At 51.1% G+C, this 27848-nt stretch overlaps 1 protein-coding gene across 4 annotated transcripts in view; it reads left to right on the top strand.

The window, feature by feature from the left end:
- The window catches only part of LOC143837005 (V-set and immunoglobulin domain-containing protein 10-like), a 34261-nt gene extending 20444 nt beyond the window's left edge, over window positions 1–13817 (top strand). For 2 of the 4 annotated variants that reach the window (XM_077336398.1, XM_077336399.1), the window contains 6 exons: window positions 1664–1951; window positions 3525–3632; window positions 5536–5597; window positions 6805–6930; window positions 8924–8995; window positions 9846–13815. In XM_077336398.1, the coding sequence (XP_077192513.1) occupies window positions 1664–1951; window positions 3525–3632; window positions 5536–5597; window positions 6805–6930; window positions 8924–8995; window positions 9846–9938 (749 nt within the window). In that variant the 3' untranslated portion in view covers window positions 9939–13815. Of the gene's footprint in view, window positions 1–1663; window positions 1952–3524; window positions 3633–5535; window positions 5598–6804; window positions 6931–8923; window positions 8996–9845 lie in introns of all 4 variants that reach the window. The other 2 variants (XM_077336395.1, XM_077336397.1) reach the window with 2 other exon arrangements.
- The last annotated feature ends 14031 nt before the right edge of the window (window positions 13818–27848 follow it).

Here is a 27848-nt window from a genome sequence, read left to right as displayed (position 1 = left end):
TCTTCATTCATATTGTTTACCCCCTTATAGTCCCCATTCCTACATCGCATGAGTGTATTTCAGAATTAGCCCACTGAAGAAGACCTCAAGAGGGGTTGAAACACGATTGGTTTTTCTGTTTTGTTTTTGTCATTTATCCATGTGTTTTGGATTTGTGCCATAGCGCTTGATATAGGTTTATGTTTTAAAGTTTCAGACGTGCACATGCGTTGAAATAAATATTTCATATGCGTTCTGATGCTGCTCAGCCTTTCGGGTTCTTAGCTCTAGCCTCTGTGCCACGCTGGTGGTCTTCTTGGGAGGGGGTCATAGAAAGAATCGTAGAATAATAGAGTTGGAAGGGAACTCATGGGTCATCTAGTCCAACCCCCTGCACTATGCAGGACACTCACAACCCTATCGCTCATCCGCTGTATCCTGCCACCCCCTTGAGCCTTCACAGAATCAGCCTTTCCTTCAGATGGCTATCCAGCCTCTGCTAAAAATCTCCAAAGATGGAGAACTCATCACCTCCCGAGGAAGCCTGTTCCACTGAGGAACCGCTCTAACTGTCAGGAACTTCTTCCGGATGTTTAGACGGAATTTCTTTTGAATTAATTTCTTCCCATTCATTCTGGTCTGTCCCTCTGGGGCAAGAGAGAACAATTCTGCTCCATCCTCTACATGGCAGCCTTTTAAATACTTGAAGATGGTTATCAGATCCCCTCTCAGTTGTCTCCTCTCCAGGCTAAACAGACCAAGCTCCCCCAACCTTTCTTCATATGTCTTGGTCTCCAAACCCCTCGCCATCTTTGTTGCCCTCCTCAGGATACGCTCCAGTTTGTCAGCATCCCTCTTCAACTGGGGTGCCCAGAACTGAACACAGTACTCCAAGTGAGGCCGAACCAGAGCAGAGTAAATGACCAGGGTCATTCTTTCCCTGTCTGTTCTAAATACGTGAGCTGGCTCCAGCCGTTGGTCAGCCAAGGCGCTCTGCAGATGGGCAAAAGGGCCGTTTCCCAGTGGTCCCCTAGCTGCAGAGAAGAAACAGGGCAGGATGATTCACATCCCCGACGGCCCTGGGGCTGACCCTGGGCAGCCCTGTTCAGGGGTGAAAGAAACTGCTGCCGTAGTCGACCAGGCCTTCTTTATTTTTATGCGGAGCCTTCTCTGCCGTTGCTCTGCTGTCCGCTGGCCGTTCTCGGACTGCTTTAGAAAAGTCAGCACCTGGCCATGATTGCCTGCGACGGAATTCCAGTGCTGGGAATACTGTGCCATTCGGGTTGCCAGCCTCCAGGTGGGTGCTGGAGATCTATGGTTGTTACGATAGATCACCAGGTGACAGAGATCAGCTCCCCAGGAGAAAATGGCTGCTTTGGAAGGCGGACCCCGTTGAAGTCCTGCCCCTCCGTAAGTCCCGCCCCTCTGTAAGCCCCGCCCTCCTCAGGCTCCACCCCCTTCCAGGTATTTCCCAACACCAGGTGCCATGCTACTCATAAGAGCACAGGAGCAGCCCACGAGGATAGCGACCTGCCTGGTTTTGCCTGGGAGGTCCAGTTCATCTCGTCCGGAATCCCCTTCCACCATCCCCGTGAAATGGGGTATCGATCCTGTGTGCATAACCCCTCACCCGTTGAAGAAGGGGCTTCCCTTTACCGGCCTTTGTCTTTTCCAACTTTGGCAGGTCCCACCGTCTCAGAGTCAACTCTATCCCGTGGACCCGACCCTGGATCTGCCTACCTTGTCTGGACGGTTCCCACGGGAGCAGTGACCACAGGCTTCCAGATCCAGTGGCAGGGCCCCCAGCAAGGCCGCTCCGCCTCTGAGTGGGAAACGATGAAAGAGCTGGGAGGCGCCAACCGGTCCGCCACTGTGTCGGGGCTGGATCCCCGGTCCTCATATTCCTTCCAGGTGGTGCCCTTCTTGGGCTCCCAGCCTGGGAAGCCTTCTCAGGTCCTGACCCTGCAGGCAGGTAAGCATCTCAGGTGCACACAAAGAGGGCCTCTCTGACCATTATGCATTAGAGCAGGGGTAGTCAAACTGCGGCCCTCCAGATGTCCATGGACTACAATTCCCAGGAGCCCCCTGCCAGCGAACGCTGGCAGGGGGCTCCTGGGAATTGTAGTCCATGGACATCTGGAGGGCCGCAGTTTGACTACCCCTGCATTAGAGGTGTTGCTGTTGTCCAAGTGGCTTGGGACCAAGAGATCGGAAGGACCGTCTTCTCCTAAGACATATTTGCCTGGGGAATTTAACCCTTCCTGGTGGTCCCCTTCACTAAAGAAGCCTGAACACATGAACTGTCTTCTACTGAATGAGACCCTGAGTCCATCGTGGTCAGAATTGTCTTCTCAGACTGGCAGTGGCCCTCCGAGCTCTCAGGCAAAGGACTTCCACATCACCGGCTGCCCGATCTGTTAACTGGAGGTGATGGGATTTGAACCCGGGACCTTTTCCATGCCAAGCATGCCACAGCTCCTCCTCTCCCAGACTGGCAGCTTGTTGGGCGGGTAGATGAGAGAGGCACTGCCATAATTAGGGATAGGGCTGCCAACCTCCAGTTGAGAACTGGGGATTTCCTGGAATTGCAGCTGATCTCCAGGGAACAGACATTGGTCCGTCTGGAGAAAATGGCTCCTTTGAGAGAAAAAAAGAAGAGCTGGTTTATTTAAAATCTAGGGGCAAAGCCCATTGTATCCAGGAGTACATTGGGTGCTAGAGCTTGGTGGTGGGAAGAGGAAGGGGAGGGGTTGTCCAGGCAGAAGGGGAAAGCACAAGTACACCCACAGACCCCCATGTTGCTATCGGAAACGCATCTCTTGCCTCAGTCATGGGCTGTTACAGGCTCCCTTCACAGCAGGTGAAGAGAGCTCTAAGAGAACTGAAGAGCTCTAAGAGAACTGCTATGTCACCCAGCTGGCTGCGTGGGATCGAACCCAGCTCTCCAGATTAGAAGCTGCCGCTCTGAACCATGACACCACACTGGCACTCAAAGCTAGCATGGCAAGCCAGTCAGATTTCAGACCGTACATCTAGCCTGCCCACATTAGGCAGCCAGTAAGAAACCTTCAATTCCCTTGGTTGCCAGAGCAGTTTCTAAGGTGCCTTCAGTGATTTTATCTGCAAGGTTCTTCGGACAACCTATGTCTTAAGTGGAAGGATTTTTTGTTGGGGGGCGGGGTGCATCTGTGCATTGTGTCTGCCCGTTTTAGGGCTGCCAGCCTTCAGGTGAGACCTGGGGATTTGCTGGGATTATAGTCTACTTCCAGACTACAGAGATCTGTTCCCCTGGAGGAGATAGCTGCTTTGGAGGGCGGAGTCTGTGGCATTATATGTCGCTGAGATCTTTATTCTCCTCAGGCTCCATCTCCAAATCTCCAAAGTCTGGCACTCTATCCTGCCCACCCCCTGCAACCCCCGTGGATGCGTGAGGCAACCTGTCAGAGCCTGAAAGGGGGTGGAAAGATGGCGCCCGACTGCTCTGTGCTGGCAGCAAGGCCATGGCCAGGACTCTTGAGCTTCTCACCCTGCCCCCTGTTTTGCAGAGCCGTACCTCAGCGCTGGTGCCATTGCGGGAATTGTGATTGGCGCCATCTTCGGCTTCCTCCTGATCCTTCTCCTGGTGATCTTGCTGGTCCTCTTCGCCTGCCGAGGTGAGCCGTGCAGGGCTGGGGGGATTCCTTTAGGGGCCGCCGCAGACAAAGGTCTCTGCCGCAGGCCAAGCAGAGGCAGAGGGGCCGAGGGGTGGGTCTGGGGAGGGCCAGTCTAAAAGGCAGCCGATGAAACCTGACGTTGTATTTGTTTCTCCCTCCCACTTAACTCCTGTCCTGCCATTCACCCCAATGGGGAGCCCCAAAGCAGCTTGCGTTGTTCTCCTCTCCTTTGTTTTCTCCTCACAACAACAACCCTGTGAGGTAGGTCTGGCCGAGAGTCCGTGATTAGCCCAAGGTCACCCAGCCAACTTCCAGGGCACAAGCGGGGATTCAAACCCGGATTTCCCAGCACGGGCTTTCTCAGTTTTGGGGAACCCTGGGGTTTCTGGGTCCCTGAATGGGTTAATTAATTTGGATCCCCAGGGGTCTACCATTGGCCAGCTTTATAACAGTCTGACACTGAGCAAATGGGTGTTGGAAGTGTACCCAGCTAAGGGTATCTGTTTTTGCCATTCATTTTCACCAAGTATCTCAAACTGTCCTTTCTTCTTCTTCCTTCCTTCCTTCCTTCCTTCCTTCCTTCCTTCCTTCCTTCCTTCCTTCCTTCCTTCCTTCCTTCCTTCCTTCCTCCTTCCTTCCTTCCTTCCTTCCTTCCTTCCTTCCTTCCTTCCTTCCTTCCTCCTTCCTTCCTTCCTCAGTCAGTCAGTAACCTTTTATTGGCATTAAATATGTATAAGACATATAAAAATAGGGTTTAAAATTTCAACAAAATAATAAAATGGGGTTACATAACCAAACAGATCTTAAAATGATTAAATAAACTCTAAAAGATAAAATACAAGGTAGGCAGCATATTATAAAAGCATCTTAGTTAAAACTCTGGCAACTAAAATGGTTACCTCTGGGCCTTTGTCAAAGAGCAGAAATTGCAAGGTCATAGATTTACTTACAGAAGACTTGTTTCCCAGCAAAGCAACAAAGCTGTCATCACGACACTGCTCATATAAGGGGCAATCTAAGACAGAGTCAGGGCAGCCAGAACCACACGGACAGAGTCTCGCATGGTATGGGATACGGTGGAATCTTCCCTCTAAGACCTTTGAGGGGGAAGCATTCATTCGTGCCAGGAGAAAAGCTCTTCTCTGGGGTGGGACATCAAGGAGATGCAAATATGTAGGCATAATATTTCTCTGCATAATGATGCCAAAGAATGCTCGTGAGCAGACTCGAGGCTGAGTAGGTATGAGTTCCTGCTGCTCATGGTCTAATATTCTCTGTTTAATAATCCGGAAGATACATTTTTCTTCCAGAGGTAGTAGGGAGTTCAGATCGATGCCAATGGAGACTAATTTTCCTTCCTTCCTTCCTTCCTTCCTTCCTTCCTTCCTTCCTTCCTTCCTTCCTTCCTTCCTTCCTTCCTTCCTTCCTTCCTTCCTTCCTTCCTTCCTTCCTTCCTTCCTTCCTTCCTTCCTTCTTCTTCTTCTGCTGGCTCTGTCTATGCAACTGATTACCTTAGACGTTTTAGGTGTGAATTATGGCAGCAAAGAGTTAGTTATAGGGGACTTGCTACTTGGCCGGATCACTATGACCCTCTCTCTAGTCCGTGGAATGTGGCTAGTGAAAAAACACCATCACAACTCTTCACACCCAAAAAGTCTAGCCAGGGAAGCAAGAGGGTGGGGTAGAGATTAAAACAGAAGTCACCTGACTTCAGTCTTAGCAAGGATTGTTTGGGATGAAACACGGTTGTACTTCAGCATAAAGAAACTTTCCTCCAAATGGAGTTTTCTTCTTGACACATTAGATTCTTCTGGCTCACATTTTGTGCTTTATGTATTTCGACATTCAGAGATCGTTGAACTCTCAATGCGAGGCACTAATCTTGTTCTTAATCACTTTGTAGCACGCCGACGGAAAGTGCCCCCCACACCAACAGAAAACCAGCAACATTACCTGTCTCGCCAGGTGAGAGCAATTGGGGTACAATCCAAGGGTTCTGAGCGATGTGTGAACAAGCTGTAGGAGGAGGAACAGCTCAAAAGCACACCCCGTCCTTCTGAGGGTATCTTTATTTACTTCCTTTGGTTCCCCATTGGGAGGAGGGAAGCCAAAGTGGCTTCCATTGTTCTCCACGCCTCCGCGTGATCCTCACCACACACCTGTGAGTTAGGCTAACCCGAGAGCCTGTGACTGACCGAAGCTCCCACAACAGAGGAGAGATTCGAATCTGGGTCTCCCAGATACTCTCTAACTCAGAGTTTCCCAACCATGGTACTGCTGTACAGAACGGTATTGCAAAGGTCTGATTTCTTCATTATATGGGACCCGTTGCAAGATACGGATCCAGATTATCACCACACCAGGCCAGAGAATTCTTCCAAGGTATCATTTTAACGGCTGCAGTGATTCAGAAGTGACTCTGGGCTTCTTTCCCCAAATCCAGTGTCCAGAGCTACCCCAGGGCACAGACGTTTATGCAGTTAGCACAACACCCCTCACATTTGGTCCTTATCTGATCAGCCACTCCTGTCCATTCCCTAGTAAGGATCGTCAAGGCCAAGCGCTGGCCAGGAGCCAGGCCTGGCATGATGTCATTCTCTTGTCCCGTGTCTCCCGCCTCAAGCACGTTCCGCCCCCTTTACTCTGCACTCTGTACAACGCCGTAGAAGGCTGCCAAGACTCCTGCAGACGTCTTAGAGACGTCAGCCTGAAGCAACCTCCATTTATCCAGAGGGAGACTAAAACGGCCACTCTGTCAGGCTCCTCAATGGTACTGCAGCATGGGGGGTTTCAAAATGGCGGCTGGAGGGAGCCCTCCCACCCTCTGTCTGCCATTTCCAGCTCCGTGTGAAAAGGATTTTAAAAATTTAAATTTTAAAAAATCTACCCTTTTTTGGGCAGGTTGACCCACCCCCCCACCCCCCTCCCCAAGTGGCCAGTGATGGGCCTGGAGGAGGTGGGAAGGAGAGGGGCCCTGGCCCTTTCAACCTTTGTCCGCTGAGGTCCCTCTCACTTCCGGGGTTGTGGCAGGGAGGCGTGGCCATCTGACATCACTTCCTGGTGCCTCGAAGCCAGAAAACTATTTCAGGGGTACCTCCCTGGTCGAAAGGTTTGGCCTTTTTAGTGGGTGCCACTGACTCTGCGCCTTGTTCCTCTCTCCACCCTGTGTCAGTTCCCCCATGGTAGGGAGTCCAAGGAGCCCTCCTGGGGCAACCCCCGCTGGTCGGCCGGAGACTCGGACATCTACGCCATCACCTACGAAGAACACCTGCGCAGATACGGGGGACCAGCCAACTTGGTAAGGCCTGCCGTTTCCATACGGTTCTTCAGCTTAGATGACTGGCTTCAGAAGAGCCCCCTGCTGTGCGATTTTGGCGGTCCTTCCCCCCCCCCCCAGCGTTGTCTTGGGACACAAGAGGGCCCAGGAATAGTGGGGAGAAGGAACCCTCCTGCCCAGCTCTCCAGGTCCCATTCCTGGCAGCAGAATGCTCCTTCTACTGTTAGCTCCAAGGCTGGTCTCGATAAGAGCACTGCCTACTGAGGAGGGTCAGATATCTCTGGGCCAAGATTGCCAGCCTCCATGTGGGAAGCAAACAATCAAAGAAGCCAGCAAATGGGCTCCACCGGTAAAGCCCTCTTTTATTCCAAAAACTAAGTCTGCCAGAACGCAGACCGGTTATTAAACGTTTGCAAACGTGTTTTCTTCAGTGGCCGATCAGCTAGAAATGTTAAAAAGTATTTTTTTCTATTTTCATACAGGACCGGTATGAATAATGATCTTAACACTGTCGTACAAGAGAAAAGTCTTCATAAATTGTGTTTGTACATCATACAGTCTTATTCCAGTTAGTTTGGGGGACAAGCAAGTGTGGACAGAAGCAATTAGTAGGCTTCTGCAGAACTTGCTCGCCCTCCAAAACTACCTGGAATAAGATTCTATTATTATATAAAATATGTATAAGAAGAATTTTCCCTTGTGCTACAGCATTATGATAATTATTAATACCAGTCCTGTATGAAAATAGAAACATTTCTTTGTAATATTTCTAGCTGATTTGCCAGTGAAGAAAATACATTTGAAAATGTTTAATAACCGGTCTGCGTTCTGGCGGACTTTATTTTTAGAACAGAAGAGGACTTCACTTATTGACTTTGCTGGTGTAGCCTGTTTGTCAGCTTCTTTGATAGTTTGCTCTCTGTGAGTCTGACAAGTTGCCTTCTCTGTAACTTCCAGGTGGGGCCTGGAGATCTCCTGGCCTTATTACTGATCTCCAGACTACAGGGATCACTTCCCCTGGAGCTAATGGCCACTCTGGAGGGTGGACTCTAAGGCATCATACCCTGCTGAGGCCCCTCTCTCTTCTCCAAACCCACCCTCCCCAGTCTCCACCCCCAAAGTCCTGGAATTTCTCAACCCACAGTTGGCAACTCTACGTTCCTGGGCGAGTCTTACTCCCAAAGGCCTTCCCGTCTACCACCAAACTCCCTGAAGCTTCAGCCTCATTGCAGATTCCAGTGGATGCACAGACAATCTGTGTAAACTCTTGATTTGTTCCCATACTATATTCCACACATGTACTGCTGAATGCATGATTTAGGCCCCTCATTTATCCGGATACTGGTTCCCAGTTTCATTTGTAAAGTTTGTTGGCAGAGTTCAGGGATTCAGGAAGGTGGAGCACCAGGCCGCCTAAAAGAATAAAATAATTTTATTGTGAAGAGAAATAAATTTGTATAGAAAGAGAGAGAGAGGGAAAGAGAGAGGGGGGAGAGACCCAACTGTCTGCCTAACTGTTGTTCGTTAATTCAGTTCATTCTGGAGGCAAGCAGGGAGGAAGTGTGCCCATTGAGCCAATCAGGACATAGGAGGAGACTATTTGAAAAACGTCCAGGAAGTTCCCAGTCTAATGACACTAAATCCATATATCCTCCGATGCTCCTTGTAGGATGCCCTTCACATCCCTTGAATCATGCACGCTACACATCTTGCTTGTTCTGGCAAAGCTGGCTCTTCCTAACCCCCCAGATGTCCATGTGTTCCCTGAGACATGTGGCCTTTCTTGCTTCTCAGCTACTGAGAGACAAATTGACCCTACCCTGTGCAGCAGAGCCCTGGCACATACAGTTGCGGACTCTGAGAGATCTGGGGGAGGAGCCTGAGGACAGCAGAATTCAGAGAGGAGGGGCAGCCAGGCAGGGGTGTGAGGCCACAGATTCTGCCCACCCTCCACAGCTGCCCTCCGCTCCAGGGCGACTGATCCCTTTAATCTAGAGGTCACTTGTCGTTCTAGGACAATTCCGAGCCCCACCTGGAGACTGGCAACCATAGGAATGGAGCACATCGCCCTGCTTTTTGTTTCCGGGTGAGTTGGTCCGGCAGGGCCTGAAGGGCTAAGGCACCCAACAAGGTGCCCGTGGGCACTGAGATGCCCATGGAGTAGGGTTCCCAGCTCTACCTGGAGACTTTGGTGGTCGAGCTGGGAGTGGGCAGGATTTGGGGCAGGGAGAGGCCTCAGTGGAGGACAACGTTATGGAGTCCCCCCCTCCAAAGCCTCCATTTTCCCCAGGGGAACTGTTCTCTGTCACCCGGAGAGGTGACCCAGGTCCCACCTGGAAGCTGGCACCCCTACCACGGACACCTTTCCTGGCACCTGCCGTGTGGTTTCTGAATGTGGGTAGGGGCCGGGTGAGACGCTTGCCCAGCAGGGCATCTGATTGGCCAATGGAGATCCAGTTGACTGGGCAGGGGAAAGGAACGTCTTTCAGCCTCAGGGGCCCCTGCTGTTGGGTTTACTCTTTCTCACGCCTCTGCACTTGGGCGGCCTCGGCGTAGTTGCTCATGGTCATGCATAAAGCTGCCTTTGACTGAATCGGACCCCGGGGTCCAACAAGGTCAGTATGATCTGCTCAGATCGGCAGTGGCCCTCCAGGCTCTTTCCCATCCCCTACTGCCCGGTCCTTTCCTACTGGAGCTGCCAGGGGCTGGACCTGGGGACCTCTGCGTGCTAAGCAGAGGCTCTCTCACTGGGCCACAGCCTTCCCATCAATAGGGGGTGGCTTTTCCCAGAATAGGGGGTGGCTTTTCTCCCTCTGTAGGGTGGCCAAAGGTGTTTCTTGGCAAGTCCCCCTAAATAAAGGGCGTGTGTGATGTTTCTGCAGAAGGAGAATCCCTGACTTTCTTGCCCATCCTCTCCCCTTCCCAATTCTCCGCAGTATGTGGATCCCAGAGACAGTGGCTCCTGCGAGCCCACTGCCCCGCCTCTACAAGCCACCCCCAAGAGCACTCGCAGCGCTACTCAGGTGTGACTTCAGCAGGGCACAACGTGAGACTTCGTCTCGGGAGCAGACCGCAGGCCGTGCATCGGTGTAGGACTCCAGAAGTGGAACGGTGCCTTAACAGAGGACCAAGCATGGGGACCGGCAGTGGCTGGTTTCTGGAACCCGATCTGTGGTTTTCCCTCGCAGAGCACAGAGGACTGGTCATGCCTTGGGGGCAGCGGCTTCGGGAAAGCAGCATGTGAAGCAGGAAGTCTTTGGGGTGTCTTGCGCACGGCCATGGAGTTCTGGCATCGGAAAAAAAGATTTCAGGGATTCTGAGGTTTCCGGGGCTGCGCTGAGGATCTCACCGGCTCTCTGGGAATGGACTTGGCTGTGGAACAAGCTAGGTCCTTGGTGTGAGGCCACGAGCCCGGCGCAGAGAGTCCCAGAGCTGACCCAGCATGGTGCATTTATGCTCACAGCATAGGAGGGTGGTGCTTATAAGAGACAGGCTCATTCCAGGTGTTGGGAAGAAGGCCAAAGAGAGCTGCCTGCTTGGGGAGGTGATGCTGGGAGCGGCCAGATGAGCACGTGCTTTGATCAGAACATTTCTCCTGTTTGTCAACTACAACTAGGGTGGCCAACCTCCAGGCAGGGCCTGGAGATCTCCTGGAATTATACTTCATCTCTAGATGACCGGGAATAGTCCCCTGCTGGAGAAAAATGGCCATTTTGGAGGGTAGGCTCTTTGGCATTGGACCCTGCTGTGGTCCTTTCCCAGGCTCTATCCCCCCAAAACCTCCAGGAACTTCCCAAACCAGAGTTGGTAACCCCAGCTCCGGCATTTAATTGGCCAGATATTCTCTAGATAAGCAAGGCAGAGGACCAGAGCTCTGCCCCCTGGTGTGATTCAGAAGCCCGAATCACACAGAGAATTGACACATGATTCTGGGTTACCAACCTCCTGGTGGAGGCTGGATTCTAGCTGCTCTCCAGACTACAGTCCCCTTGGAGTGACCTTTCTCCACTATCTTACCATTGAGAGACCCCTGAAATGTTCTTGAGGCTTCAAGAGGCCCCAGCAGTGGTGCGATGATGCAGAATATGGCTGGGAAGCAGAGCTGTGGACACGCCCACCTGTGGCCCCTCCCCCTTTCCACCCCCTCCGGGCCCCTCATTGGACATTTGGGGCGGGTTGACATGATCATGTATCGTCATTCCACCCGATAAATGTTTAACACATTTGAAAGATCCATTAGAAACTAATTAACTCCCACCCATTCAGGGAGCCCTTTCTGGGTCATTATGATAGCCTGTTTGAGAAAGCCTGCCTTGGAGGAAAGAGCAGCATCAAGTTCCTGCCGAACTGCGTCCTCTGCCAAAACACTGCCCTCAACAATTTCTGCTTCCAAACCTCCAGGACATTCTCAAGCTGGAGTTGGCAAAAGCCCTCCTGTTCCTAAAGCTATTATAAAAAGATGACTTGTCACTGAAGAAATTTTAGTCTGAAAGCGTTGATAGAAAACCGGGTGATGCCCTGAGAAGTCTTCTCCCTCTTCAGCAGCATTAAAAGAAAATGAAGAGAATCTAACCTAGTCTAGAGAGGAAACAACTGAGAGGGGATTTGATAACCATCTTCAAGTATTTAAAAGGGTGCCATATGGAGGATGGAGCAGAATTGTTCTCTCTTGCCCCAGAGGGATGGACCAGAACGAATGGGATGAAATTAATTCAAAAGAAATTCCATCTAAACATCCGGAAGAAGTTCCTGACAGTTAGAGCGGTTTCTCAGTGGAACAGGCTTCCTCAGGAGGTGGCGGGTTCTCCATCTTTGTAAATTTTTAAACAGAGGCTGGATAGCCATCTGACTGAGAGGCTGATTCTGTGAAGGTTCAAGGTGTTGGCAGGTTACAGTGGATGAGCGATAGGATTGTGAGTGTCCTGCATAGTGCAGGAGGTTGGACTAGATGACTCAGGAGGTCCCTTCCATCTCTATTATTCTATGATTCTAACGGTGCAGCTTTGTACTGGACAGTCTTTGTTTGCGTATCTTTATTATTGCTCACCTGGAGGCTGGCAGCCCTGCTGTATGAGCACATATCTAATTCAAAGAAAGGACCCATGTGCATTGACTTTGCAGCTGGCATCAGGAACCAGTTCCTAGATTTGGGGTTTGAGTCACATTGAGCTCCATACAGGTTGAGGGTAATGCAAGAATGGCTCCAGTACATGCTGTATATCATTGGTCCCCAACCTTTTTATCACTGGGGACCGGTCAATGCTTGACAATTTTACTGAGGCCCGGGAAGGGGGGTAGTCTTTTGTCGAGGGATGCCACCGCCTGGCCCCTGCTCCACTTGCTTTCCTGCCGGCGCCCCTGACTTCCCGCCACCCACTGGGGGGTGCTGCCAGCAGCAGCGGCACAATGCTAGGCCGAGGGGGAGCCCCAGCCATGGTGACCACCAGAGACCACCAAAGGTGAGCCGGCGACAGAGTGGCAGGGCTGCCCCCGAGGCAGCAGCCAGGGAGGAGGACGAGGAGGAGCCACGGCCCGGTGCAGACTGATTCATGGACCAGTACCGGTCTCCAAACCGGGGGTTGGGGACCACTGCTGTATACAACAAGATTCTAGTGTTAGTGTAATACGTTCTGCATTCCAGAGGTAGTCAAACTGCAGCCCTCCAGATGTCCATGGACTACAATTTCCATTAACCCCCCGCCAACATTCATTGGCAGGTGCTCATGGGAATTGTAGTCCATGGAAATCTGGAGGGCTGCAGCTTGATTACCCCTGGTACATGGGACTGCCCAGGAAGGTGATCCAGAAACTCTGCAAAGGTTCAGTTGCTCATTTGCAAGCCATCCTGGACATTTAACCCTTAGTAGCACTGCCATGGGTCTTTCTGTGCCTAAGCATAGGTGCAGGCTTCAGACTTTAATGCCAGAGACAGCCTGTGTCTTAATTATCTCAGGGAGTGCTCTTCTCTCTTTCAAGCTCCCCCCCCCCCAATCCTAATCCTGCCATGATTTAAGAATTTTCCAGCAAAGCCCAGCTCAGGGAGTAACCTATTGTGGACATTCAGCTCCTCCCAACAACAGGCTGGGCCTTTTCGGTGGTGGCCCCCTTTGAAAGTCCAGCAGGCAGTCTCTCGGTTGGTTTTTTTTTTTTTTTAGTTTGGAAGTTTTTTCGGGGAACACAGTAATGTGCCATAAGAGATTACATTAACGAGAAGATTCGTGCTGACTTTTTTTTTTAAAGGAGGGGAAGTATTTTATTCAATTTCAACTTAACTGGTTTCACTATTTCTGCTGATGTGTATTTTGATTTGTAGCCAATGTTGTGTATTTTGTGAGTCAAATGTCAGTTGTTTAAAAGATGTATTTATTTTTCTAAAACAATGAGTGTTAACTGATTTGGAAATTGTCATGGCTACAGTCACTGAATGAATGAATGAATGAATGAATGAATGAATGAATGAATGAATTGAATTGAATTGGATCTTGAATTGAAATAGAGTTGCCAAGCCCCTCTGGGCTCCAGCAGAGGATGGGGGGTAGGGTTGGTAGCCAGAACAAGGCTGTAAAACTCCTAGAGATTTGGGGCTGGAGTTTGGAGAGGGCAGGGTTTGGGAAGGGAGAAGACCCTCAGCGGGGTATAATGCCATAGTGCCCACCAAAGGTGCCAATTTTAGCTGACAAACTGATTTTTGCCATCTGGAGATCAGTTGTAATTCCTGGAGATCTCCAGGCCCCAGGGATGTCAACCTCCAGTCGGGAGTAAAACAAAGAGAAGACTGTGTGGCAGAAATGGCTAATTACGATAAACCTCCAAAAACCAAACTTGTCACAGTTTGCAAACAAGCTTATTTCCAGATCTTGTTTTGGCCTCGCCGTTTCCGTTTAAGAATAAAGAAGATTCTCAGCTTTCACGTAGCCGATTCGTCAGTTTTCTTTTTCTCTGTGGATATCCAGGAGTAGCTTGGAGATCTTACAGGATCACAACTGATCTTTGGGTGATGGAGATCAATTCCCTGGTCGCCAGCCCACAGGGATCACCTGGAGTTGAACTGTCCTGAATAGCATTCTCCAGGGGATCCCTGTGGGTTGGCGACCAGGGAATTGATGTCCAGGGCTGACTCATCCTGCTAAGGTCTCTTCCCTAATCCTGTCCTCTCCAGGCTCCACCACCCAAATCTCCAGGAGTTTCCCAATTCAAAGTTGGCAACTTTAGTCCCCCTGATGAAAATGGCTGGTTCAGAAAGGGGACTTTAGTAGGATGTAACATAATAGATGAGCCATTTCTTCCCAGGAAACTGATCTGCCTGCTCCAGGTTGGGAGACCCCACAAAGGATAGGGGCTTCAGTGGGGGACAATACCATACAGTCCCCCTTCCAAAGCATCCATTTCCTTCAAGGGGAATAATCTCTGTGGTCTGGAGATGAGCTGTAATTCCAGGGGATCTCCAGGTCTCACCTGGAGGCTGGCATCCCTAGCTGTAGCTATGTGAGATCTGTAGGCCCTCCCCGGAAGTTGTAGGAAGAGCCTGCCATTTAAAGGGCAATATTAAAGGGCAATAAATCATGACACTTAAAACACACCCTCCTCAATTGATCAGGGTTTTATCACAAGCCTCCAGACATGAGTGATGCAGTGTAGAACCTTCACATATTTATTTAGAATATATACAGGTATAATGTATAGGTATCCGTTGTGTTTGGATTTATTTAGAACACATCACGCTTATATACTGCATCACTTATGTTTGGATGTGTGTGATAAAGCTCTGATAAATTGAAGAGGATGTGCTTAAGTTTCAACCTGGTGGAATGAGCTCCCGGAAGAGCTAAGGGCCCTGCCGGAGTTGCCAGCTTTCCGCAGGGCCTGCAAGACGGAGCTCTTCCGCCAGGCATACGGTTGAGGGCAGGGCAGAGTCCCGGGCTTCCAACTCGGATCCCAGGGTCCATCGGAGCAGCTCCCTCTCTCACTGGAGATACGGTAGGGCCTCAGGCTGAACAAGATGGGATTAGAATAGATTATAGAGGATGCCCACTGCTGCCTGTTATATTGGTTTTTTTTTTTACTGGTAATTGGGTAAATTATGGGGGTTTTATTGTATTTTTAATATTTTCTTATGTAAACTGCCCCGAGAGCTGCTGGGGAGTGGCGGCATATAAATCTATAAATAGATAGATAGATAGATAGATAGATAGATAGAAAGAAAGAAAGAAAGAAAGAAAGAAAGAAAGAAAGAAAGAAAGAAAGAAAGAAAGAAAGAAAGAAAGAAATTTGGAATATTGCCCTTTAAACAGCAGGCTCCTTCTTTGTACCCCTTTTGGCTTTCCCGGCGGTTTCCCTGCTGGTTTGTTTTGCCAACGGGAAGTTAGTCCTGGAATGAAGATACTGAACAAGAGAGACTTGCATGGGATCAAGGTGCTGTGTGTGTTATGCGTATGGGAGGGGGGAGGCGGGATTCCCCCCCCCCCCGGCTAACCCCAAATATCCCCAGACCCTCCACACACAATTCCAACATCTAGCGTTGAAGCCCAGGCTAGCCCAATCGGTCTAGAACAGTGGTTCCCAACCTGGGGGTCGGAACGGAACGACCCTTTCACAGGGGTCGCGGCAGGGCGAGCAGCTTGACTGGGGGGGGGCATCCACACAACAGCCTTGCGGGGTAGATCAAGACAGAGCGTTCGTCTGTCTGGAGCAGCGGAAAAGAGCGTGATCAGCATGGTGGGACAAGAGGCAGAAGTGAACTGAGAAACTCGGGAAATAAATTATAACCAATCATGAACAATGGATCAACACGGCATTGGTCAGTTTCGGTTTAATTTCTGTGAAAGGCCATTTGCCTAATTTTAGGGTTGGGGTCACCACAACTGTTTTAAAGGGTTGTGGCATTAGAACCATTGGTCTAGAAGTGAAGCCCTGTTGAGTACCTGGATCGGAGACCAGCGAGCAAGTCCGGAATCAATACGCCTCCGACGGTCCCGTTCCTCGGAAATCCTGTGCAGTCAGCTTGCCCCCTGATGGCACTTTACAAAAACACACCTGTGGCGGGCAATTCCATCAACCTCTTTTTGCAGCACAATCCATATTTCAGACACAAAGACAGCACTCCATTTCATGGTTTTATTTGGATTTTATTGGAAAAAGAACTTTTCTTTTAGTAGTTTAATTTGTCATTTTATTTTTTTCCCCCTCATGGATTTGGCAAAAAATAATAAATAATTTTCTTAAAACAACCCAAAGGATCAGGAGTCCGGCCGTAGCGTCCCCCGATTCCCAGGGAGAGACGAGTTCGAGTCCCCGGGCTATGAGGTGCATTCGAATCCCGCCTCTTGGGGATGGGGGAACGACTTCCCTACGATGGGTGTGCCCCCCCCCAAGGGGGGCTCATGAGATGGAAGACAAGGTGGTTTTGTTTGCTTTGCTTTACAATAAAGTTTCTCGCTCTCTCTCTCTTTTTTTTTTACAATATTTTTTTTGTCATTTTTTAAAACGTTGAGGTACAGCATCCAACAACATGCCCCTCCCCCCGCCCGGCTGCCCTCTTGTTTTCCTGCCCCCCCCCCAACTTCTGCGACTGCTTGAGTGGAGCAGGTGGACCAAGAAGTTCACCCATCCTAGGTCACAATCTGAAGGACGATTTCTGGGGAGCAAGCCCCACGGACCCCAAAGGGACTTACTTCTGAGTAGTCCCCACCAGGGTCACTCCCCCGGACCCTTTGCCTGCGACCCCAGACCTCCTCCGTTCCTCACTGCTAGTTCATTCATTCGCCCACCTTCCTCCTTTCCGCTGCCTTGTTCTCAGTCTCGGGATAGTCCCAGCCCTGACAATCAGATTCTTGGTGTGTGTGGGTGTGTGTGTGTGTAGAGTTCACAGGCAGGGCACAAACAGCACCGGCCACCTGTCCCTCAGCCTCAGATACACTGCCTTTGAATGTGGAAGCTCCACTCCTCATTGCTTTTCCTAATAACCCCAAACAAAACCCTCCACCGTGGGTTTGTCCAGCTTTTCTTTACAGCTACCGGAGCGAGTGGCCGTTGCTGGATCTGGTGGCGAGGAATTCCTCAGATGCTGGTGAAAATGAAGATTTGGTTCTTCTATGCTGCTTTTCTCTACCCTCTTCTCTGACCACCGCCTTCCCTTCCTCTCCTTGCGAGAGACACCCTGTGTAGTATGTGGGCCCGAGAGAGCTCTAAGAGAACAGCTCTGCGACAACTGTGACTAGCCCAGTGCCACCTAGCTGGCTGCAGGTGGAGGAGGATTGGGGAATCAAACCCAGTTCTCCTGATTAGAGGTCACTGCTCTTTACTGTGACACCCATTCCTGGGGGCTGCCGTGTCGGTCTGAAGCAGCAGAAGGATGCTGTGAGTCCAGCGGCACTTTCAATTCCATAATTTTGATGTGAGGTGGAAGTTTTAACGTGGCAGCCCATTTCCTCAGGTACAATGAGATGAAAATGACCAATCTAGATAGAGGATGACTAGGACAGTTACATACAGAATGGGGGGGGGGGGCGGGACATAGTGAAGAAAATGGACAGATGAATCCTTAATGTCAAAATGCTGCCTTGACGCTCCATCCGTCCCCTCTCAAGTGGGGCGACTGGCCACCTCACACACTGAGCTTGTCATTCCGATTGGGCCCCTGAACCCGTTAAGCATCTTTCTGGTGCTTTATGCCAATTTACAACAAGCAGTCTTGAAGGCGCCTGGGTCTTCTCCCTCTGGCCCCGGCCTCCTCCCTGCCTTCCCTTCAGCTTCCACTCCTTTCTCCCATCTCTTCCTCTCTGCTCCTGCTCTCTCTCCTTTTAACTCCATCTCCCCCTGACCGAGCAAAGTGTCAGCAGACGGATGGGTGGAAAGGAAAGGAGCAGCTTTGCCTGGCCAGTTGGCAACTCTCTACTGCAGGGTTAGTCAAACTGCTGCCCTCCAGATGTCCATGGACTACAATTCCCATGAGCCCCTGCCAGCAAATGCTGGCAGGGGCTCATGGGAATTGTAGTCCATGGACATCTGGAGGGCCGCAGTTTGACTACCCCTGCTATTGCATACCTCCAGATGTTCAGGGGTGGCCAAACGGTGGCAGTCCAGATGTCCGTGGACTACAAGTCCCACGAGCCCCTGCGGGCTCATGGGAATTGTAGTCCACGGACATCTGGACTGCCACCGTTTGGCCACCCCCGGTCTGGTTTCTGCTTCAAGGGCAGGTCAGGTCACCCTTTTTGTAGCAAGGAAGGTGTGCAACCTGAGCCACTGAAGTAGTGGCAAGGAAGTTACGAGGGACAATGCTTTTGCCAGCTGCTTAAGAGGCTGAGGGCCGGCCTGTGGACTGCTGCTGTGGAAGGCCGGGGGGTAGCCACTGCTTTTTCTATGCTGTAACTCTGTCTGTCCCATCTCTGTTTCTCCCTTCCCAGCTTCCCAGGACCACCGGTGAGATCTTTCTCTTGGAAAGCTGCACTCTAAGGCAGATTTTTCCAAGTGGGCTATGCATAGCTGGCCACCCTCGTTATGGGAATTTGTACCCGTGAGGCCAATGGCACCTTGGGGTGGCGGAAAGGGCAGCCAAAAGAGAGACAATTGATGATTAACTCTTCTGTACCGAATCTCCCGTCACTCCATTGCTCTTAGCCTTCCAACCAGAAATCACAGGAGATCCCTCTCCTGCAGCCCCGCAGAAGCTGCCCTCTGATTTCCCCTTCTGAAAGCCCTGGCTCCTGTCACAGAGGTGTGACAGGCAGACACTAAACAGGTAAGGCCTTCTGCAAATGCTCTGTGCTGCAGCAAGCTGCACCTGCTGGCCTTCTGCCTGATCCCTCTGCTCTTAAATGAGAGGGAAGAAACGGGCCTGTTGACTTTTGCACAGCTGCCTTGCTGCACGGGGCATGGGGACATCTCTCTCTTCCAGAGGACAGCAGGCACCCACCACCGCACACGCGGTACCCCCCCCCCCCCAAACCAGTTCTCTTCTCTGATGCCAGCAACCTGGAAGCGTATCTCACCTCTGGTCTAAACTTATCCCCAAGTTGTGCATAAGAATAGCCAGGGGCATCGGAGGAAGACTTACCCGCTCCATCAGAAAGCACTCAACTCTCTTCCTTGGGGTGGGGGGGTTTGGAAGAAGAACCATGGAGCTCCAATTCCCACTCCCTCCCCCTCGAATTTGACAATACGGACGCGGTGCATATTCGTTCAGTGGCTTGCACAAGTAAATTGCACGTGCAGACAAGGTGTTAAGTCTGTGTAAAGCCTGGGGAAGGTTGATGCTCTCTCTCCCCCAGCCTTGCAACACCCCCGGGACGCAAATCTCACCGCGTTTAGACACACGGCACAGAGCTGGCAGCTCCATTCCAAATCCACGTGGCTTTTATATAGGGTTGCCAACTCCGGGTTGGGGAATTCCTGGAGATTGGGGGGGCAGGGGAGGGAGCTCAGTGGGCTGTCACACTACCACCTCCCAAGCAGCCGCTTTCTCCGGTGGGAAGCGATCTCTGTTGTGCGGGGATCGTTTGTCGTTCTGGGAGATCTCCAGGTCCCACCCGAAGGTTGGCAACCCTGGACGTCTTGGCGTCAGCTGGGAGGGGGGGGAATCTTCTTGCCTGTCCTGCCCAGCTCGCAACGGCTGTCCACATGCTTGATGGATTGTTTACATCTGGTTTGCAAAGAGCTGAAGCTCTGTGCAATGCGCGAGCTGCACACACACACACGCACACACACACATTTTACAACTATTATACATCTGGCTTAACATGTGCTCCACAAATCATTTACATCCTCGTTTTTTTTTGTTTTTGTTTCGTTTTGTTTTTTTGCACATACTTCACACGGCGTGGCGATTGGGGACAAACGGGCACTCTGCTTATACATGCTTTAGGCAGAGTACACACAATTGCTTTTTTTTTTTTTCCACACAATTTACACTGAGTTCACACCTTGGTCCGCCTGTGCTTTACAATGGATTTGCATATGCTTTATAATGAGTCTGCGCTTTTTTTTTTCTCTCGGCATGCACTTTACACAGCGTTTACAAGTGCTTTACACAAAGTTATGCCTGGTTTACATAGAGTTTATACACGGTTTGCAACTTGTTGTAAAATGATTCTTTTTTTGTTTGTTTGTTTGTTTGTTTCCGTTTACATGGGCATTTAAAAGTTTACATGTTATTTGCACACTCCACACGTCTGGATAATATGTTCTTGCACTTCACAGATAAACTGAGAAATGTTTCATTGTTTCATTTATTAACACTGGTAAAGTAAAATATCACCGTTGGTTCAGGATGCTAGCCAAGCTACGCTGTCCAGTACATCAAGGCTTAAATACGGAAAACTGTAGTAAGCTTACTCCAAAATAACACTATGAGCTTGTCCAGGCTCATGAGTGTATGTATGCTTTCATTAGTACTGACATGTATTACATGTGAATTTTCATGTGACTTACACATGGTGTACACATGGGTTGACACATGGTTGACACATATGTTTACGCCGGGGGACTAGGTATGGTTCGCACCTCGTATTCACATGCTTGGCATGTGATATGTGTGCAAAAGGTTTTTAAAATTATTTTTCTGGAAGAGACGGATTGAGGCTGGTACCTTGCACACGGGACATTGTTCCGGAAAGTATCTATCACACCCATCACTAACAAATGCTTTGCTCCTGGTTAAACGCCTGATTTACTCACTGCTTCCTCATGCTTTGTATCTTATGCTTCTGATCCCCTTGGGAACCTAACACGGCTTCCTCGTGACCGGAACAGAGCCTACTCGTGCTTTACACATGGCTTACTAACAGCCTGCAAATTGCTCATGTACATGCGGCTCCGACACAGAAACAGGAATGCGCATGCCTACTCTCTGCCCACCCACCACTCCTGAGGCCATGCATACACAAGACCCACTTTGGGCCGCCACTCACCGCCTGCACATGGAACAACGCTGCGACATATTAATTACACGCTGTCAACACAAATGCCTCTCCCCTCATAATACGCGATTCTTTAAGTCTGTGCGGTCTGCAAGTGTAAAAACAGGACAAGAAAATCACTGCCAGTGTCACATCTACTTGCTGTAGGGTTGCCACCTTGGGGAATTGGGGAATTCTTGGAGATTTGGGATGGATCCAGGGGGTGGGGAACGGCGTTTGGGGAGGATCTCAACCCACAGTAATGCTGGAGCTGGTGGTCTCAGCAGCTGTCATTCCCTCTAGGGCAGTGGTTCTCAACCTGGGGGTCGGGACCCCTTTGGGGGTCGAACGGCCCTTTTACAGTGGTCGCAGCACGGCAAGCAGCATGGCCGGGGAGGCACCATCCACACAACAGCCTTGCAGGGTAGATCGAGGCAAGAGTATTCGTCTGTCTGGAGCAGGGGGAACTGAGAAACCCCTGGATAAAAGAACAATTTATAGACATTCCTGAACCATGGATCTTCACGCCATTGGTCAGTTTCGGTTTAATTTCTGTGAAAGAACGCTTGCATCATTTTACGGTTGGGGGTCACCACCACATGAGGAACGGTATTAAAGGGTCGCGGCATTAGGAAGGTTGAGAACCACTACTCTAGGGCAGCGGTCCCCAATCGTCTTGTGGTCGAGGACCGCCTCCGGGGGTAGGGGAGAGCCGGCGGCCCGGGCGCTGCGCATGTGCGGCAGCTGCGCATAAACGTGCGTGCACAGTTGCCGCACATGTGCATTTTCACCACTAGGTGGCGCTAATGCGCATGCAGGGGGTTAGACTAGATGGCCTGTATGGCCCCTTCCAACTCTATGATTCTAAGCGCAGAGTTGCCGCGCATGTGCGTTTTCACCAGCAGGGGCGCAAATGTGCATGCGCGGCAGCAACGCGCGGGCGTGTTTGAGTCCCTGGCGTGCCGGCAGCCGCACCTGCCTCTCCCCCTCCCTTGTAGCGAGCAGCTAGCCGGGCCGCGAGTACTGTTGCCTTCGCGGCCCAGTATGGTACCGGACCGAAGACCGGGGGTTGAGGATCCCTGCTCTAGGGGAACCGATCTCTGTAATCTGGAAAGCGACTCTCATTCCCAGGAGAGAGAATCACCATATTTTTAAGTGGGAAAAACAGACCTACTTCCCGACAGACTATTTCAAACATGTGATCCTTATGATGTCTCCTTTTGAATACCCCGGCTATTGAAGCCGTGAGAACTGCCACTAACCAGGCACATCCCTAACCTTCCAACCCCCAAAGAGTTCATTGTCATCAGTTGTCTTTTTTTTAAGAGGCCAAAAGAGGACTGACACACACACACACAAAGCAAGAAGTCAGGCCCTCTGAAAAAAGGATCTCTGTTAACCCTACAGGAGATCTCCTGGACCCCCCTGGAGACTGGCAACCCTCCCTTGCTAAGATAATTGCAGCCCTGGCTGTAGCTCAAGCGGCTGAAGGCTGGCTACGGGAGCCAGCCAGCAAGGCACATCCTCGTCCCGCTGCCGTGAGTTCCCACGTGGCTACCTTGCTCCGCATAACAAGCTCCCACGGGCCGTGGCTGGGTCCCTTCCTTTGATCGGCCCCTTCTGCCCAAAAGCCGCCTCGGGATCGAAGTCATGGCCCCACCGGCCAGCCCGGGCACAGCTTGATTCCTGCATTTCCTTATTTATTCGAGGCCTTGTTCTTTGCTGAGGCCTGGACAGCCAACCTCTTCCCCAGGACTCAGGATTAGGAAGCAACAGCTTAAAAACTAGCACACACACACACAAATGCACACACACACACATTTTAAATCCTATTCAAAACGCAGACTTCAGATTCAGTCCAAGAGCTGTGGATATATTGCATATATTAAAGAGCCGGATCCCCTCCTGCATTAAAGCGCCTTCCCCCACTTCCCTCCCCGCCCCCCAAGTCGGCCCAAAGGGAAAGACAGCTCTGCAGAAAGATACTCCGGATTTGGTGAGTGTCGGAGGCACGGAGGCACGGCGCCATGCGCCTCCACCTCCCTGTTTTTGCCCAGCGTTTGATGACTCACCGCAACCCAGTGGGTGACCCGACTGTGCGGAAAAGCACTGGGGCTTGAGGCTTGTTCTTTCGCGGGCATTCGGAAAGTGGTGACTCATTCGCAGGCGTGCATGGCGTGGCTTAATGCTGCGGTGTGAAAACGGTCCTGGTCTGCTAGGGAAGGGGAGCGCATGACGACAGGGCAGCCGTCCCTCTCGGTGCCTGAGGTCCCCAAATGTCACCCGTGGCTTTGCTAGGCCAGGTGCACAGGCCTTTCCTGGGGTCTCCTTCCTTTCCGCCACTGCAGCCTCAGGCTGGCAAAGCGAAACCTGTTGCATTTCTGTCCGGTTTCAACCAAAGGGTCTGCAGAACACTTTTCTCCAGAAGCCGTTCCCAGGGAAAGAACAGCAAGCTGTGGTGAATGAATATGCTTTCCTCCTAGAGGAGAACAAGCCCCCAGGAAATGGAAGAGCAGAGGTTGGCAGGCAGGCCACAACCCTTGGGGTTGCCAACTTTGGGATGGAAAAATCCCTGGGGATTTGGGGGCAGAGACTGGGGAGAGCAGAGTGTGAAGAGGCAAGGGAACTTGGCAGAGGTGGGAACCCATAGAGGTGACCCTCCTGGCTGTCATTTCCTCCAGAGCAGCTGACCTTTGGGGCTGGGTGATCGTGGTATTCTGGGAGGACTCCACCAGCCCCCAACTGGAGGTTGGTAACCCCAACATACATGGTGGATGGCAGGCAGGCAGGCAGGCAGGCAGGCGGGCGGGCGGGAGGGAGGGAGGGAGGGAGGGAGGGAGAGAGAGAGAGAGAGAGAGAGAGAGAGAGAGAGAGAGAGAGAGAGAAAGAAAGAAAGAAAGAAAGAAAGAAAGAAAGAAAGAAAGAAAGAAAGAAAGAAAGAAAGAAAGAAAGAAAGAAAGAGGGAGGGAGGGAGGGAGGGAGGGAGGGAGGGAGGTGGATGCACTTCAACAACATAAACATTGGGGAGTATTTTTATAGGTCTAAATTGTGCATATTTAGCTTTTGTTTGGGAAAAGCTTATACCAACGCACAGACTGCTCTCAATCATGGTCATTTAAGTTCTCCCAGTTTACCTGATTCCACCTGGCTACCCTCCTCCCTGGCCTGGGACTTCCAACATGATATTCCACCTATGCACCAGGGTTTCTTCTTTTGGGCTCAAGGTGAGGATTGGCAATGGACACACCTGCTCCAGTGGCAGCTGTGAGAATCCAGGGAGCTCTCTCAAAGGCCAGGGTGGGGTTGGGCGGAGATTGATATTTGTTGCCAGCTGTTGAGGTCGCTCCCGGCATGATTTGGAAGCACTGCATCTCACCAGGGCAATGTTCTCGCACCATCCTGGAAAACTCTATGGCAAGTTTTGCAGTAAATGCTACAGCATCGCCTGGGTGCGATGCTGATGCTTTTTGGACATGCTAGGAGTGACGTCCTCATGCAGCGACAAAGATCAGCGCCTCCTCACATCCCCCTCTTGTTACATGACAACCCTTCTTGTGGGCCTACATTTAAGGAGTCCTAATGTGGCAGCATTGCAGACTTGTAGGACAATTTCAGCCTACTGTCCATTGTTCGTGTTGTGTTTAGGATGTGTGTGTGTGTGTGTGGGGGGGCTTGGCTAAAAGTTAGGGATGCCAGCCTCCTGATCGGACCTGGAGATTCCCTGGAATTACAGCTCATTTCCAGACTACTGAGATCTATTCCCTGGAGAGAATGGAGGGTGGACTTTATGGCAGTGTGACCCACTGAGGTCACTGTCCTCCCTAGACGTCATCTCCAAATCTCGAGGAGTTTCTCAGCTTGAAGCTGGCAACCCTGACTCCTCCATCCCCTGCCAGTGGCCAGGGGAGACCTGCCAATCCTAGTGAGAGTAGGTTTCCCAGATCTCCCGGTGGAGTCAGGAGTCTCCCATTAGCAAGCCACACCTCCTTTAGCTCCCTTACCCTGAGAAAGAGGGAGATTTACCCAAAGTGCAGCAACGTGTCACTACCCAAATAGGGATACCAGCCTCCAGGTAGGACCTGGGTTTCCCCTGGAATTATCTTCAACTTACAGAGGTCAGCCCCCCTGTTGAATATGGATGCTCTGGAGGGTGGACCCTATAGTTCTGTACGCCACTGAGGTTCCTGTCCCACTTAGGCTCCACCTCCAGGAGTTTCCCAACCTGGATCTGCCATCCCTCTCCCATCCCCCACTGACTGTCAGGAGGTGGCAACCCACTGCCCACATGACACGGAAGTGATGTCATCACATCCCGGACGTTGCGGGTGACGCTCTGGTATTTGGTCAGAAATGGCAGAAGTCAAACTTACCATAGAAGTTTTGCCCAAATACCAGAGCGTCACCCTGACGTCCCAAATGGGGTGACGTGACCTTCCCGTTCACATGGGCAGTGATGTGGACACATTGCTGTACATCGGACCTCCCCGCCATTCCCGGTAAGTCCATCCCGTATCCTGCCGGCTGACAGGAGGGACATGGCAACCCGAGGTGAGAAGAGCTGGACTGGGAGGAGATCAAACCAGGCCGCAATCCTGCCCTTAGTACAGCTACTCGAGTTAGGCTTCATAATTGGCCTTGGCAACCTGGTTGAGTTCAACGGAGGCCATCACGGTTGCTGGGCAACTGGAGGAAGGATTACCTATCTGCCCGGTGATGAATCCACAGGCACCTTTTGGGAACACCCTGGCCTTTTAAGAGCCGATATTCCACGTTTTATTTTCTGTCCGCAGGCCCTGGGCCTTGGCCAACCACCCCAGAGACTCTGCTCACTCTCCTTTCTCTGCCTTGTCAACATTTAGACCGCAAACTGCTTGAGGGGCACGGCGGCTTTTGCTTCAGAGGCGCTGCTGGATAGAATACAGTGGCTGCAATGTCCGTCGAAATAAATTCAGGGCTGGCTGCTTAACTCCACCGCCCCCCTCCTCTCCCATCACCAGTACCAGCAAAAGATGATTGCCGAGCAAAAATGCACAGATTATCTCAAAGTGTGAAGAAAGCCTCGAGATCCCAGGATTCGGGGCTTCCTCCGCAACCTCGGCTGCAAATGCCTCTTCCTGGCTTCCGGAGCCTAATGGCGTCTCCGAGGCTTACCCGTTTCATCCGTGCCGAAGTAACAAGCTGGCTTCGCAAGTCACAGCTCAGCCGGTGGGGTTATGGCGGTGCGACAAAGGTGCTATGAGGATCAGAGGGAGGTGAGCTACCTGCTCCCCCATCTTTACCCCCTGGCCTTCTTCCCTCTACCTAATTAGAGGAACCGATGAGGACATTTGCATACATGACATGAAGGATGAGTGGATCCCCCCTCCCCACCCAACTCCCCAGTTCTGTCCTTCTATTGCCAGCCTCGAGGTGGGGCTGGGAGAGCACCCAGAATTGCAAATGGTCTCCTAGTGACACAGATCAGTTTCTCTGGAGGAAATGGCTGCCTTGGAGGGCAGTGTCTACAACAGGGATATGGCAGCTATGGCAGGAGCTCATGGGAATTGTAGTCCTTGGACATCTGGAGAGCCACAGTTTGGTCTTCCCATTCGTAAGGCTCACCCTCCCCAGACTCTGCCCCTACATCTCCAGGAATCCCTCAGGCCAGAGCTAGTACCCCTGTCTGGCACTGATTCCTCTTTGGACAAGATCTTGTTTTAAATTGTCTGTCTTTGGCCTGTTCCCTCCTGGTTATATGCCCCGATTTCAGCCCTGTTGGGAAGCGGTTTATTTTTCTGCTTCCCCACAGCATCGGGGTACACCCGTGCACCTCTAGGGGATTTCCCAGCCTCCCCCCAGCTTTTGACAAACCTGCTTTGCTGAAAACTACTGGGAAATATCGTAGAAAAAGTCTAGGTGGCTTCAGGGTGGGTGGGAACATTTGGATTCCCCCACCCCCACTGGAGCCATTTCCCAAGACGCCATTCCCTCTTGCCTGCCCCCAAGAAGCTTTTAAGAAATTCGACAGCGGAATTATTACATCCCAACAGCAACGACTTGCATCGTCCATCCTCTGAATGCACAGCTTGCTTTTTCTTTCAAAAAGTAAGTCTCTAGTCCCTTCCATGATGAAGAGGGAGATCAGGTTTTCCCAGCCTTGGGGTTTCTTGATAGCCTTGGAAAGGTTTCCCGAATTGGTGCAAATTAATTAATTTCACTCTATATTTTTTTAATGTGTTAAAACTTTATCAGGTGATATGACCATATAGGGCCATGTCGACCTGCTCTCTCCTCCCTCCCCTCCATGGACACTGATGGACCTGGAGGTGTAAGAGGGGGAGGTGACCCAGGCGGGCATGTCCACCGCTCTGCTTCCCAACACTATTCTGCGCAATCGTGCCACTTCTGGGGATTCTTGAAGCCTGCAGAATGTTTCAGAGGGCCCTCAATGGCAAAGAAGGCTGAGGAAGGCTGATATAGATGGAAAGGCAAATCTTTACAATGGGCACGGAGAGAGACGTAACATCTTTAAAAGAAAAAAAGAGAAACCTTTCTAAACCTTTCTGTTGTTTGCAGCTTTTAGTACAAACACATCTGTCAAATGAGTGCACGATGCGGGAAATGAGTCACAAAAAGCACATGCCACAATTCCTTTCGGTAATCTTTACGGGAGCCCGCTGTTTGAATTTGATGCTACAGACTAACACAGCTACCTATCTTGGGACTATTTAAGTTTGGAGACTGCCTTTTAAAAATTCCAGAACTGGACCGTGTCCCATTTGTGGCAGCTTTCTGCTCCCTCCTGTCTTTTCCCCTTTGGTATGCCAGACCCCCAGGTTGGACCAGGAGATCCTGTGGAATGACAGCTCATATCTAGACAAGAGAGATCAGTTCCCCTGAGAAAAATGGAGTGTGGAGTCTAAACTTTGTGGCAGTCACTCAAGTCCCTGTTCTCCCTAAGTTCCCAAACCTCCAGGTATTTCCCAACTGAGATCTGGCATCCCTACCCCCCACTCCCCACCCAACCGGGATCTGGCATCCTTACCCCCCCCCTTCCTCCACCAT

This window comes from Paroedura picta, chromosome 5 (assembly GCF_049243985.1).
Source record: "Paroedura picta isolate Pp20150507F chromosome 5, Ppicta_v3.0, whole genome shotgun sequence".
NCBI lineage: Eukaryota > Metazoa > Chordata > Lepidosauria > Squamata > Gekkonidae > Paroedura > Paroedura picta.
The sequence above is the reverse complement of the archived record's forward strand: the minus strand, read 5'-3'. Positions and strand labels throughout refer to the sequence as shown.